The 16,048-nt window shown below is 40.4% G+C and overlaps 1 protein-coding gene across 1 annotated transcript in view; it reads right to left on the bottom strand.

The window, feature by feature from the left end:
• Positions 1 to 4,548: 4,548 nt before the first annotated feature.
• Positions 4,549 to 16,048, bottom strand: part of LOC126253192 (valine--tRNA ligase-like) — a 118,378-nt gene continuing 106,878 nt past the window's right edge. The window contains exon 18 of the mRNA XM_049954362.1: positions 4,549 to 4,693. Within this exon, the coding sequence (XP_049810319.1) occupies positions 4,601 to 4,693 (93 nt within the window). The 3' untranslated portion in view covers positions 4,549 to 4,600. The remainder of the gene's footprint in view (positions 4,694 to 16,048) is intronic.

The raw sequence follows: 16,048 nt of genomic DNA on the forward strand, positions 1-16,048 counted from the left end.
ACTTGGTTGCATACATTAGTTACATGCAACAGTTCCTGGCATAGGAAGGCTGCTGCATGTTCTGGCAACCACATAAAATAATCTTCCAAGCAGCTAAAATTTCTTAGTAGCAAAACTCAAGAATCAATGATATGTGCTATATTTTACACTTTGTATTGATTTCAACATTCACTGATTCAGCTTCAGTGTAAAGATTTCTAGTAATTAAATGTAAGTACATGCCTTTCATAAGAGCACAGTCAAAATCCTTTGGATAAATACATAGGTACCAGAATACTGAAGTTTTGCTGTTTCACCTTTACTATGTGCATGATCAAGGGGGGGATTTATGTTTCACCTCTACAGAACCTGACTCTTCTTATGTTACAGTTCTCAGCATTTGCAATTAACCCTATTTGACAACCTGTGTTTAATGAGGACTAACTCGAGATTTAACTCCATGATATGAGATTTTACCACCTAAGTTCTATTTTTTCTGCACGAACTTGCCCGCACAATGGGATCTAATCATTTGGTGCCTAAGACAAAATATTTGATGTTTACAGGAGATTGTCATATAAAAGAAAAACATTCCAATATTTCATAATCTCCATCTACACACATTTACTGCAAGAAAGTGTATGACAGAGGGTACCACGTGCCACTACTAGTCATACCCTTTCCCATACCTCTCACAAATGGAGTGAGAAAAAAATGACTATATATGCCTCATATGAGCTCTAATTTTTCTTATTTTATCTTCTCAGTCCTTGAGTGAAATGTACATTGGTGGCACTAGAACTGTTCTGTAGTCAGCTGCAAATTCCTGTTTTCTTAACTTTCTTGAAAATGTTTCATCCCTCCAGGGGTTCTCATTTGACTTCACAAAGTATCTCCACAATACTTGCATGTTGACCCAACCTACCAGTAACAAATCTAACAGTATGCTTCAGAATTGCTCTGATGTCTTTTTATTTATTTATTTATTTATTTTTTAACTGTTGTGAATGTGTCAAGCAACACATCACTCATATTGCATTCAAACATAATAGGACTGTTTTTCCTACTCATCCGCATTAACTTAGATTTTTCTACATTTAGAAACTGTCATTTTTCACCTCAGATAGAGCTTCTGTATCCTTCTACAGTCACCTGACAACGATATTTTCCTGTATACTACAGCTTCATCAGCAAACAGTCACCAATTGCTGCTCACCGTATCCATCACATCATATATGTATATTGAGGACAAGAGCAATCTTATCACACTTCCCTGGAGTGCTCCCAACAATACTCTTGTCTGACAAACACTTGCTATTGAGGACAACATACTGGGTTCTATATCTAAGCTGCCCTCGAGCCACTCACATATCTAGCAACGTATTCCGTATGTTCAGACCTTTGTTAATTCTGCAGTGGGGCACTGTGTCAAACACTTTGCGGACACCTGGGAATATGTCCATCTTTCACAGGATATGTTGCAAGGAAAGGGCAATCTGAGTTACACAAAAGTGATGCTTTCTAAATCAGTGCTGATTTGTAGACAGAAGCTTTCCTCTCAAGGAAATTTATTGCATTCACATGTAGGATATCTTCAAGAATTCTGCAACATACCAATGTTAAAGATGTGTGTCTGTAGTTTCGCATGTCTATTCTTTTACCTTCTTAGATACAAGAGTCACCTGTGATTTTCTCCAGTCACTTGAGACTTTAGGCTGGGTGAAAGATTCTCGATAAATGCCAGTTATGTTGGGGCCAATGCCACAGAGTACTACCTGTAAAACTGAACTCTTATAGAGTTGCTTTTCAACACCAGGGATATCTGTCATCCATACTGGAGTCTGTATGATGTTCGAATGATGGTATGTCTGTATAATCCTCCTGTGTGAATGATTTTTAAATGCAAAATTTAAAACTTCAGCTTTCTATTTGCTGTTTTTTATTGCCATGCCAGACTGGTCGATGAGTGGGTGAATAGAAGCCTTCAACCAGCTCAGTCACTTTATGTAGGATCACAATTATCTCAGGTTTTACAGCGAGATAATACTGATTTGTGTTCTCAAGAAGACGTGCTCACACTACACATTATAACCATCTGCTCCTGGTACTCACGGCACTCACCTGTGGCGGACTGTAGGAAGTGATTCCTCCACATCTCTCAGTTCTATCTTCAACAACATTGCCTTCTGCCCATTGTAAAGACCAGTGAAAAAATGAATAATTATTGTAAAAATTGTCAGCCAATCAAGAACGTTTTATATCGTGTTATCCCTAGTTATGAGCCCTCTGCAGGACATGCCCCCTCCTCTCCTGTAGTATGTTGTCCATAGAGAAGGGAGAGGGATGTATAGGTTGCCCATCTGACCATATCACCTCACATTAGCCTTTAAAAATGTTATCTTGTATTGCTCAATTATAATTCATTGTGTCCTACATACAAAGCAGGTATGTCATCACAGCAAAGGCAATTTGTTCCCTTACTGGCAACAAATTTGTTCCCTCTGCAGTAGCTATGTGCAGCCAATAGGGAAAGCATAGGAGGAACCGAGTTTTGCCTGCTGGCTGTGGCCAAAGAGCACTGGGCCAAGCTGCAAGTTCTCTCTTACAGAAACAACCTGCTAACTAGGAAATGTTTTCATCCGACCTTCTAAACAGGCAACATTTCATTTCTAGGGTGATCACTTCATGGCCTTACCAAGACTGGCTGGTAGCTTTGCAGACCAACATGGACACACCCAATTGTAATTCGTACAAGGGAAAAAACTTCTTATTGTCCAACAGAAACTATTTTCTATTTGAACACACTGTAAAGTTGCTCACTCCTTGTTTACCTGACCTGACATACTCCACACATGCACAATAAATTTAATAACTTATAGACAACAAGCACAGCTGTAGCATTAATAGGACTACAATTATATGGTGTTATGGGATAATGATCCTAACTGCCCGCAACAAGTACTCTAATATTTCGCTAGTTACATCCTTTCTCTATTTGTTGAAAGAGGTTCAGTTGCACTCTATGTGCCATTTGAAGATGACAAATAATCATCTCATATATCATACAACATTTTCTTGATAGCAACATTTATGTTCTGATAGTGTGCCTGGTTTCATGCAAGGCAGTTTTCTAGAGACACACATTGTCAGCAAATAAACACTGGAACACTGGTCTCTATGGAAACTTCATATCAATCAGGTTCTACAAGCATGCAGAAAATCTAGCATATAGTAACCTTGCATCCACTTGAGACTTAAGAGCAGTCCTAAAACTGAAGAGTGACAACAAACAGTAATAATAACAATCCCTCAAAAGTATGACTAATATTGTTGAGAGTGCCTTGTAATCACTACCTACTCTCCTGGACTTCGAATAAATGTGTGTCCAAATCCTGTAACTAATCAGGTAAAATGTGGTCAACAATTCAGTTCTGGAGACATGTTTCACTCTTTAGCAGAGTGCCAAACATTTGTAATTAGATAGTAGCACAACTGGCTGTCCTTGAAGCTGGACACCTGTCTTTTACAGGAAGTACTCTTTCAAGAAGAACATCTGTTGTTATCTCATGCACTGACTCAAAGTAAACTTACCACTAGTTACTCTCCAAACTCTTAATTCTACAAAGGTTCTTGCATCATGTTATGTGGTTAACACAGCAGGGAGTTAACAAACAATTTAGATTTTAACTTGACCACAGCCTCAGGATAATTACTGACATGAGTTAGTTTTATTAGGTGTGGACAGATGGCTCAGCTGGAATAGCATAGTACATGGACACAGAAATCCTGCGTCAAGACCCAATCGGGCACCCAGTCTTTACTTGCCACAAAATGGACATTATTTAAATTCTTAAAAAGGAAATGAAAACAATTTTTTTTCAACTGCTAGATAATTTCAAACTATGCCACATCAGGATTCTAATGTATGAGTTTGCATTTTGCATGCAACACTATTAACCCAGTCATACAAAAATTTGTTACAATCCAAGCAGCTCTCAGCTTCAGTGGTTTGTGATTCTTGGCTTTCTTCCCTGAAGTTCATAGAGGGCAATGTAACCACACAAGTTGCACAAAACAGGATCTGCTGGATTAAGGTTTTGAGTAAGGATGCATGGGGAATTTGTGTAGCTTTATTTTTACAGTTCTGGCTGTGATAAGTAAAGGTGCATATCTCAGTCTGGCACATAGGTTCAACTCACCATGAAAACCATAATCAGAAAAGATTCTGACCAATGAAAATTTTAATCAAGAGAAGCATGTTTAATTCATGGTTAAGTAATCATCCTCCTGAGATTTTCCCAAGAGTCTTGCTATAAAGTTTCTGTCCTGAATTTTCAGTTTACAAACTTTTTTCAGTAAAACAGAACCTATTCACATATTATCTATTTTAAAATAACTGATAATTCACATCTTCCTTGATTTAAATACCACTAAAGTATTAACACTAGCACATTCAGACAGCTACTAATATGTGAGAAATACTAGCAGTTGAGGAATATTTTGGATCTTCGTAAGGGAATTGGATATTTCACACATCCCAGGGCAAAAAAACACAGTGGAAACAGGGTATACCTAAATTAGTTGATTTATTGTACAAAATAAAAATAATATACATGCTACTTTATTTTTGCACATCATGCCATTCAGATGTGACCTTACCCAGTGTTCTGTGTATTTGTTGCAGTGTTGTAAGTTTTGATTCCAAGTCTTTGATCTGTGAAATGAAATAAAAAGAATATGAGGGTGAATAAGCTTACTTAGCAAGCAATGAAAAAAAAAAAAAAAAAAAAAACCTCAAAAATTGCAGTGCCATATGAGCCATAAATTTGCTTATGAAAGTGCACATTAAGCAGAGTATGAGCACTACAAAAGAGTAGGCACAAACAAGAGAAGAATTTTACACTTCATTTCAGATTAAAAGGATGGCAACAAATTACTAATCTTCTTCAACATGAATACTTGATTTCAGCGGTCATACTTCATTTTGGCAATTCTGTTTAACAGTTAATCACAGTAAATTTGTAGGTTTTGAAATTTTCAAAAATTCTCCACTGAGGTAAACATGGAACACAGCAAAAAGAAAAGGTCTATCCGAACTGCTCCAATTATTTCTCATTTGTCAGCACGTAAGCAGACATCTGTTCCATGCCACAAATGCTCTGCATGGCAAAGAAAGTACCTGGAAGGGGAGGAGGAAACAAAATGAAACTACACAGGTTGAAAGGGTAAGTGCTGTTATTTCACTGATTACAAAACCAAGTCAAATTGGCAAAAACTCGGCAGTATTAGCCCACTCATTAGTATGAGGTTTCATCCCCTCTGACCTGGATTTGTGCACTGTTTCAATTTGGAAAGGTGTTATAAAGCCATTTTCCTGCAACAAGCTGGCCCACAACTGTTGTAAGTGGTTCTTCATATCCCTGAAAGTGCTACTGAATGGAGCTGACATCCAAACTGGTCCCACATGCGTTCTACTGGTGACAGATCTGGGGAAATTACTGGCAATCAGAGTACCTCAACATCACACGGGCAATTCACAGCATCACATGCCATATGTGGATCAGCACTGTTCTGTTGAAAGATGGCACCATGATCATGTCACATAAAAGGTAACACGAGGATGCTAGATATCTGTTTGTACCATTGTGCCATCAGAGTTCCCTCAATCATTACCCACCATGACCTGAAGTGATACTCGACGCCCCCCCCCCCCCCCATACCATGATACCAGGACCAACACTACTGTGTTTCTCTGCAGGTCACCACCTTACTCACTGATGATGGTCATCCAGGACAGTGCAGAACCGCAATTCATCACTGAACACAATGCAGTGCCATTCATCAGCCGTCCATTGCTTTTGACACACTAGCACTCTAAATGCAGCCATTTGTGTTGTCGTGTTAAGGGTAGCCTAGATGTGTGACTGTAATTGCCTAGTCTGGCTGTTGCTATTCTTTCACCTCTGAAATAGCAGGTGCAGATGTCAAGGGGTTACAACGTGTGTGGTGCACAACAGAGTGATCCTCCCTTGTGATGGGAAGATGTGTTCAACTGAAATTTTGATAACAAATATGCCACCTGTCGCATTCCTATTCAGTCCAATACTGGGCCACTATCACACCAGAATGTCCCACAAATTTAGATACTGCACAATTTGACCAGCCAGCCAACTGTCAGCTGTCAATAGTGCTGTCTCATGTGAGCATGCAGCCTCAGTGTCCTTCACAGTGATCACTCAACATCTGTGACTGTTCACAAACCTGATAAGCTGAGATGACGAAAGTCATGAGACGCCTCCTAACATCAAGTCAGACCTCTTTTTGCCCAGTGTAGTGCAGCAACTCAACAGGGCACGGATTCAACAAGTCATTCAAAGCCCCCTGCAGAAATACTGAGCCACACTACCTCCATAGTCATCCATAATTGCAAAAGTGTTGCCAGTGCAGGATTTTGTGCACAAACTGACCTCTCAATTGACTCATACATGTTCGATGAGATTCATGTTGAGTGATCTAGTTGGCCAAATCATTTGCTCAAATTGCCCAGAATGACCTCCAAGCCAATCACAAACAATTGTAGGCTGGTGACATGGTGCATTGTCATCTGTAAAAATTCCGTTGTTATTTGGGAACATGAAGTCCAAGAATGGCTGCAAATGGTCTCTAAGTACCAGAATGTAACCATTTTCAGTCAATGATCAGTTTAGTAGGACCAGAGGGCAGTCCATTCAATGTAAATACAGCCCACATCTCAATGGAGCCACCACTACCAACCAGTTAGCACAGTGTGTGACAGAAAACTTGGGTCCATGGCTTCATGCGGCCTGCACCACAGTCTCACCCTACCATCAGCTCTTACCAACTGAAACTGGGACTCTCATCTGACTAGGCCATAGTTTTCCAGTTGTCTAGGGCCAACCGATATGATCATGGGCCCAGGAGAGGCATTGCAGGCAATGTCATGCCATTAGCAAAGGCACTCACATCAATCACCTCTGCCATAGACCATTAACAGCAAATTTTGCCACACTGTCCTAACAGGTATGTGCATCATACATCCCACATTAACTTCTGCAGTTATGTCATGGAGTGTTGCTTGTCTGTTAGCAGTGACAACTACATGCAAATGCTGATGCTCTCAAGTGAAGGCTGTCAACCACCATGTTGTCCATGCTGACAGGTGATGCCAGAATTTCGTATTCTCGGCACACTCTTGACCCTGTGGATCCCAGAATACTGAATTCTCTAACAATTTCTGAAATGGAATGCCTGGTGCATCTAGCTCCATCTACTATTCCACATCCAAAATCTTAATTCTCATCATGCAGTAATAATCACATTGGAAACCTTTTATCATGAATCACCTGAATATAAATGATAGCTCCACCAATGCAATGTCCTTTTATACCTAATGTACACGATACAACTGCCATTTGGATTTGTTCACATCACTATCCCGTGACAAATGTCAACTCAGTGTATTCCCTACCAGACCTGATAACAAGACCAAACATAAACAAGACTAATGCACTCTGGTGTCCATTCTACCCATAACAGAGAGTTCCAACTCTAATCATTTACTTACCTGCTGACTGTGTGTGTGTGTGGGGGGGGGGGGGGGGGGGGGCTTGTTTGTCAGGCACTGTATTTCACTGATCATAAAGAGTCTGACACTATAGTGAAACTTTTGGACAAACTGAAACTGCGTGCTGAGCTACGGTTCGCATACAGACTCATGCGTTTAACGGGCAATGTTTTTCCCACAGTAGAACACATTCTTGAAGAACTGAAGCTGTGAAGGCACACTGTGAATCAAGCAAGCTCAGATAGCTTAGTCAGAAAGAACACTGCACACAAAAGGCAAGGTTCAGGATTGGAGCTCCAGTCTGACACACAAGAAATGTTTAGCTGGTACCATCTACCAAATAAACAGGGATGGTACGCGTCTTCATGACAATGTAGAGGAAACATCATCTGAAGCTACAAGGTAATGACATTTCTTTGATTGACAGATTGTCAACTTTCATTTATTGCAGACCCAGTCACACACTATGACACAGTCATAACTAGTAGACACTTGCCTTCTGCCAATATCTTAATGAGATTCCTCTAATTTTGTGCATTGATTTGTTACTGGAGGGGAGATGTCAAACTATTACTTCATGCCAGAAACAAAACAGTAATCAAACATTTAGGTTAACTTAACGATGTCATAATACATCACAATAAATACCAAATATGAATAACATTGAACACTAATATTTGGTATGTGGATAGGAGTGATATAAAACAGATGCATGTATTAATCCAACTTTTTCCAGATACCAAGACTACTATCTTTGCAAACATTAAAGCAGTAAGTGCCATACTACACTAGTAGTCTGGACCACATTCATTCACACACACACACACACACACACACACACACACACACACATACACACAAAGGTAATCTGAATAGAATAAGGTAAATAAATCATCTTTGCCCTTGATGAAAGTATCTATCTGGAAATATGCTTTGCCAAAATATGAGTGATCTGGAATAAGAATTGTTGAAAAATCCACCATATCATCAGATCTGATACCTCCAATTTCCACAGATTCCTGTGCATGAAGAAATTTGTGGCTGGTAAAGCTACGGAGTACAATGAAGATGCTACAGTAGCAGTAGATGGGTACTCAGCAGATATTCCAGGATCAAACTTCAGACAAAGAATCTAATCGATGAAAAAATGTTGGAAAATGAAGACTGATTTAAAGTTGGTCTACTTCAAAAAATTAATGCATTTTTGACTGGGAAGAAAATCAGTCTTTCACTGCCAGAACAAGAACTTTTCACCTTGCTCTCATATGGGTTGTCAATGACATTTAGTTTGACTTAACGATGTCATACTACATCACAATAAATACCAAATATGAATAACATTGAACACTAATGTTTGGTATGTGGATAGGAGTGATGATAAAACAGATGCATGCATTAATCCAACTTTTACCAGATACCAAGACTACTATCTTTCTTTTGGTATAAACTTTAAAATGAAAATATTTCATTTCACATGTGTAATCAAGGCTTGAAGATACAGGAATGAATTTATTTTTTGTTAGATTCATCGACGAGCAAGATAAAGTGCATAAGTGGCCACATGCAATATTATCTGGTGGCCAATAATGTAAGGAAAGCATATTTAAAACCATATGCAAAATTCTCTGAACAGATGCATTGATGTCTTTACCCTTCTTTCACAGACATTACAGGAGTTGACAAATGCTCTTCACACACAATACAGAACATGGATCAGCACCATGTTAACAGTAGACAGCCTTGTTGAAATGCGCGTATTGCAACTTGGGACAATAATATTTCTCATTACTGACTGACTGCAAAGCTTTTGTTTCACTCTTGTAACAACTAACTGATAAAAGTTAACTGACATTTCTATCTGTACATCATACATTCATAATGATCATTCAGCTATAAATAAACAATATGGATCGAAATTTGTTATTTCTTACTGTGTATTGAAATTTGCACTTGTTTGTTTATTTGCTTTAATTTTTATTTTACATATCTAGTTCCATAGGATCAAATTGAGGAGCAAATTTCCAAGGCTGTGGAACATGTCAGTGTATGAAATTACAACATAAAAGTAATAACACATCAAATAAAATGTTTATGAACCCAAAAAGAGACAAGCCATAAGTTTATCTAAACACAGTCAACAATATAACACAGAAATCAGCTTAGTTTTTCAAGGAACTCTTAGACAGAATAGAAGGAGTGACCCATGAGGAAACACTTCAGTTTCGATTTGAAAGCACATGGATTACTGCTAAGATTTTTGAATTTTTGTGGTAGCATATTGAAAAGGGATGCAGCAGTATACTGCACACCTTTCTGCAAAAGAGTCAAGGAAGTACGATCCAAATGCAGATTAGATTTCTGCCCAATATTAACTGAGTGAAAGCTTCTAATTCTTGGGAACAAGCTGATACTGTTAACAAGAAACAACAGTAAAGGATATGTATATTAAAAGGCCAATGTCAGAATACCCAGACTAGTGAAAGGAGTCAACGAGATGTTCGCAACCTTAGACCAATTATTGCCCGAACTGCCCATTTCTGAGCCAAAAATATCCTTTGAGAATGGGAAGAGTTACCCTAAAATACACTCCTGGAAATGGAAAAAAGAACACATTGACACCGGTGTGTCAGACCCACCATACTTGCTCCGGACACTGCGAGAGGGCTGTACAAGCAATGATCACATGCACGGCACAGCGGACACACCAGGAACCGCGGTGTTGGCCGTCGAATGGCGCTAGCTGCGCAGCATTTGTGCACCGCCGCCGTCAGTGTCAGCCAGTTTGCCGTGGCATACGGAGCTCCATCGCAGTCTTTAACACTGGTAGCATGCCGCGACAGCGTGGACGTGAACCGTATGTGCAGTTGACGGACTTTGAGCGAGGGCGTATAGTGGGCATGCGGGAGGCTGGGTGGACGTACCGCCGAATTGCTCAACACGTGGGGCGTGAGGTCTCCACAGTACATCGATGTTGTCACCAGTGGTCGGCGGAAGGTGCACGTGCCCGTCGACCTGGGACCGGACCGCAGCGACGCACGGATGCACGCCAAGACCGTAGGATCCTACGCAGTGCCGTAGGGGACCCCACCGCCACTTCCCAGCAAATTAGGGACACTGTTGCTCCTGGGGTATCGGCGAGGACCATTCGCAACTGTCTCCATGAAGCTGGGCTACGGTCCCGCACACCGTTAGGCCGTCTTCCGCTCATGCCCCAACATCGTGCAGCCCGCCTCCAGTGGTGTCGCGACAGGCATGAATGGAGGGACGAATGGAGACGTGTCGTCTTCAGCGATGAGAGTCGCTTCTGCCTTGGTGCCAATGATGGTCATATGCGTGTTTGGCGCCGTGCAGGTGAGCGCCACAATCAGGACTGCATACGACTGAGGCACACAGGGCCAACACCCGGCATCATGGTGTGGGGAGCGATCTCCTACACTGGCCGTACACCACTGGTGATCGTCGAGGGGACACTGAATAGTGCACGGTACATCCAAACCGTCATTGAACCCATCGTTCTACCATTCCTAGACCGGCAAGGGAACTTGCTGTTCCAACAGGACAATGCATGTTCGCATGTATCCCGTGCCACCCAACGTGCTCTAGAAGGTGTAAGTCAACTACCCTGGCCAGCAAGATCTCCGGATCTGTCCCCCATTGAGCATGTTTGGGACTGGATGAAGCGTCGTCTCACGCGGTCTGCACGTCCAGCACGAACGCTGGTCCAACTGAGGCGCCAGGTGGAAATGGCATGGCAAGCCGTTCCACAGGACTACATCCAGCATCTCTACGATCGTCTCCATGGGAGAATAGCAGCCTGCATTGCTGCGAAAGGTGGATATACACTGTACTAGTGCCGACATTGTGCATGCTCTGTTGCCTGTGTCTATGTGCCTGTGGTTCTGTCAGTGTGATCATGTGATGTATCTGACCCCAGGAATGTGTCAATAAAGTTTCCCCTTCCTGGGACAATGAATTCACGGTGTTCTTATTTCAATTTCCAGGAGTGTATAACAACATACATCATAAGTGATTGAAAATAAGCAAAGTAGACGACTTTTCACATCATACTATCACTTACTTCAGATACCATTCGAACAGTAAAAATGGCAGCATTAAGTCTTTGAACAAGATCCTGAACATGGGCTTTTCACAACAGTTTACTTTATATCTGAACATCTAGAAATTAGAACTGTTCAGTGTCACCAATCATATGTCCATTCTCTGAAATTAAAACACCGGGTTCTGATAAATTGCGTGTTGGAAACTGTAAAAACTGAGTCTTACTGTGATTTAGTGTTAGTTTATTTTCTACAAGCCATGTACTTGCCTCATGGACTGCAGTACTTGAAACAGTGCCAATGTTGCATAAACATCCTTTACTACCAAGCTAGTATCATCAGCAAACAGAAATATTTTAGAATCACCTGTAACCCTACCGGGCATATCATTTATATACAGTCGCTCACCAAATTATTAGACGCACTGCACATTTTTAATGTTATTTGTAATAATTACATGTTGAGTACTACATTTAATGCAATTAATTGGAAAATTTATGACAGTTATTCAGGGCACTTATTACACTGTTGAATTTTGTATATGTTGTTGTCCTACTGGATTGTTGACGTATTGTACGAGGGCAGTTCAATAAGTAATGCAACACATTTTTTTTCTCGGCCATTTTTGGTTGAAAAAACCGGAAATTTCTTGTGGAATATTTTCAAACATTCCCGCTTCGTCTCGTATAGTTTCATTGACTTCCGACAGGTGGAAGCCCTGTACGGAGCTGTTAAAATGGCATTTGTAACGGATGTGCGTTGCAAACAACGGGCAGTGATCGAGTTTCTTTTGGTGGAAAACCAGGGCATCTCAGATATTCATAGGCACTTGTAGAATGTCTACGGTGATCTGGCAGTGGACAAAAGCACGGTGAGTCGTTGGGCAAAGCGTGTGTCATCATCGCCGCAAGGTCAAGCAAGACTGTCTGATTTCCCGCGTGCGGGCCGGCCGTGCACAGCTGTAACTCCTGCAATGGCGGAGCGTGCGAACACACTCATTCGAGATGATCGACGGATCACCATCAAACAACTCAGTGCTCAACTTGACATCTCTGTTGGTAGTGCTGTCACAATTGTTCACCAGTTGGGATATTCAAAGGTTTGTTCCCGCTGGGTCCCTCGTTGTCTAACCGAACACCATAAAGAGCAAAGGAGAACCATCTGTGCGGAATTGCTTGCTCGTCATGTGGCTGAGGGTGACAATTTCTTGTCAAAGATTGTTACAGGTGATGAAACATGGGTTCATCACTTTGAACCTGAAACAAAACGGCAATCAATGGAGTGGCGCCACACCCACTCCCCTACCAAGAAAAAGTTTAAAGCCATACCCTCAGCCGGTAAAGTCATGGTTACAATCTTCTGGGACGCTGAAGGGGTTATTCTGTTCGATGTCCTTCCCCATGGTCAAACGATCAACTCTGAAGTGTATTGTGCTACTCTTCAGAAATTGAAGAAACGACTTCAGCGTGTTCGTAGGCACAAAAATCAGAACGAACTTCTTCTTCATGACAACGCAAGACCTCACACAAGTCTTCGCACCCGAGAGGAGCTCACAAAACTTCAGTGGACTGTTCTTCCTCATGCACCCTACAGCCCCGATCTCGCACCATCGGATTTCCATATGTTTGGCCCAATGAAGGACGCAATCCGTGGGATGCACTACGCGGATGATGAAGAAGTTATTGATGCAGTACGACGTTGGCTCTGACATCGACCAGTGGAATGGTACCGTGCAGGCATACAGGCCCTCATTTTAAGGTGGCGTAAGGCCGTAGCATTGAATGGAGATTACGTTGAAAAATAGTGTTGTGTAGCTAAAAATTGGGGAATAACCTGGTGTATTTCAATGCTGAATAAAACAACCCCTGTTTCAGAAAAAAAATGTGTTGCATTACTTATTGAACTGCCCTCGTAGGTATCAATGTGCAGAATACAGCATACAGGAAAGGTACTGTTCAGTGACATTTTCGCGTGTAAAGGGTGTGATACTTTGTTTTATTTAATTATCAATTTCGTAATAGCGACATTACAATTGATTGTTTAACAGCTAGATATTACTAAGTATCACCTTTAAAAATGGGTAAAAGAGGGGACATTTCACCATGTAAAAAAGCTGGGGTCAAAGCCCTCATTAATAAAAAATGTATTCCAATAGGGAAATTTCACAAAGGTTGGAAATGTCAAAAGCATGAGGGACATAAAGAAGAAAATTGATTTAGGTGAAGAATTGAGCCCCAGAAGGAAGAATAAATGCGGAAAAAAAAAAAATTCACCCCAAGGTCAGAAGGATTTCTCAACAGAATTTGCCCATAGAACAGATTTGCAACAATGAAACAGATAAAATCTCAACTAGAAGAGGCTAATGTGAATGCATCTGAATGCACTGTTTGCAGAAAGTTGAAGGATACTGATTTCAAGGCCTGTCAACCCGCTAGAAAACCAAAGTTAACAGCCACAATGAAAGCAAAGCATCTGAAGTGGGCTGAACAGTGGTGTAATGAGGATATGGACTTCGGGAGAGCAGTAATTTAACTTTAAAATTATTATTTACAATATGATATAACCCACGTACATTTACTCACAGTATATTAATTATGTTTCTTGATTTTTTCAGGTATACTTCAGCAATGAAAGAACATTTGAAATTTTAACTAACAAATCTCAGTATGTATGCCGTCGAACAGGAGAAAAATTTCATCCCGTCTGCATTATTAAGACCGTAAAACATGCAACTAAGGTGATGATTTGGTCTGTCATCTGTGGCAATGATACAGAACGTCTTTATGTGGTTAAAGGCATAATGAGGCAAGACCAGTACAAGGAAGTCCTGCAAAAACAGTTAATACCACAGCTCAGAGAATGGTTCCTGAATGGGGAACCATTTATTTTTACGCAGGGATGGAGCTCACTGTCACACAGCCAGGCCAGTTACACCCCTTCTAAAGGAACAAAATATCCCTCTGTTAGACTGGCCAGGTAATAGTCCTGGCATGAATCCCATAGAAAATGTATGGGAACTAATGAAGAGGGAGGTGGCAAAAGATGTCATCACAACAAAAACACAGCTCTTAGAGAAGATCATCCATGTGTGGTCTCCACAATTGCAGGACACAGTACAGTCCTGCACTGACAGCATGCCATGTCGTATTAAGGCTCTCATGGCTGCAAAAGGTGGGTCAACATGATATTAAAACTAATGTTTTCACTTTTGCAATATTTTAATTTTTGTTGTAATTATTGAAATAAAATATTTTCAACAAATACTACATTTTATTTATTTGTTACATCACCTTAGTTATGAAGTAGACTACACATAATCATTTTATCACAATTTATATATTAAAAAACAAATTTCATTAGACATAAATCAAAATTTGCCTAAAAACTGTAGTGCGCCAAATAAATTGGCTAGGGACTGTAAATAAGAAACAGGAGCAGCCCCGGCACTGATCCCTGGGGCAACCCCCTTTTGCCCATGCCCCACTCAGAACGCACATCGTAGCCATTCTCAGCACTGTGGATAATGACCTTTTGATGTCTGTTGTTAAAATAAGAGGTGAACCAATTGTGATGTACTTCCCGTATTCCACAATGGTCCAACTTCTGAAGCAAATGTTTTGTGAACAACACAATCAAACACATTAGTTAAATAAAAAAATATGCCTAGCATTCAGAACCTTTTCTTTAATCCATCCAGTACCTCACAGAGAATAGAGAATATAGCATTTTCAGTTGTTAAACCCCTTCTAAAATCTAACTATACATTTCACAGGAAATTTTGTGAAATAAAATGATCAATTACCCTTACATACACAGCCTTTTCAATAACTTTAGCAAACACTGATCGCACAGAAATAGGTCTAAAACTGTCTACATTATCCCTTTCTCCCTTTTTTATGAAGTGGCTTTACAACTGAGTACTTTAATCATTCAGGAAACTGACCATTCTTAAAGTAAAAATTACAAATATGGTTAAGTACAGCACTAACTTGTGCAGCACAGTACTTCAACATTCTGCTACATACTCCATCATATCCGTGAGAGTCCTTAGTCTTAAGTGATTTAATTATTGACTCAATCTCCCCCTTGTCTGTATCACAGCGGAGTATTCCAGACGTCTGTCTTGGAAAGGCATTTTCCAAGAGAGTTATGCGATTCCCTGAAGAAACTAAGCTTTTATTTAATTCACCAGCAATGCTGAGAAAGGGATTGTTAAATACTGTGCATATATCCAACTTATGAGTAACAGAAATTTTTTTGCAATGACCTGACTTTATATCATGTTTTTTAGTTTTATCCTGTGAATTAGCTATTCTATTTGTGTACCACGTAACTCTTTCCCTAACTAATAACATTTTAAGCATCTTGCAGTACTGTTTGTAATTGGCTACTGTCGCTGGATTGTGACTATTTCTAATACTTTGAT

Source organism: Schistocerca nitens, chromosome 1 (assembly GCF_023898315.1).
Source record: "Schistocerca nitens isolate TAMUIC-IGC-003100 chromosome 1, iqSchNite1.1, whole genome shotgun sequence".
Lineage (NCBI taxonomy): Eukaryota > Metazoa > Arthropoda > Insecta > Orthoptera > Acrididae > Schistocerca > Schistocerca nitens.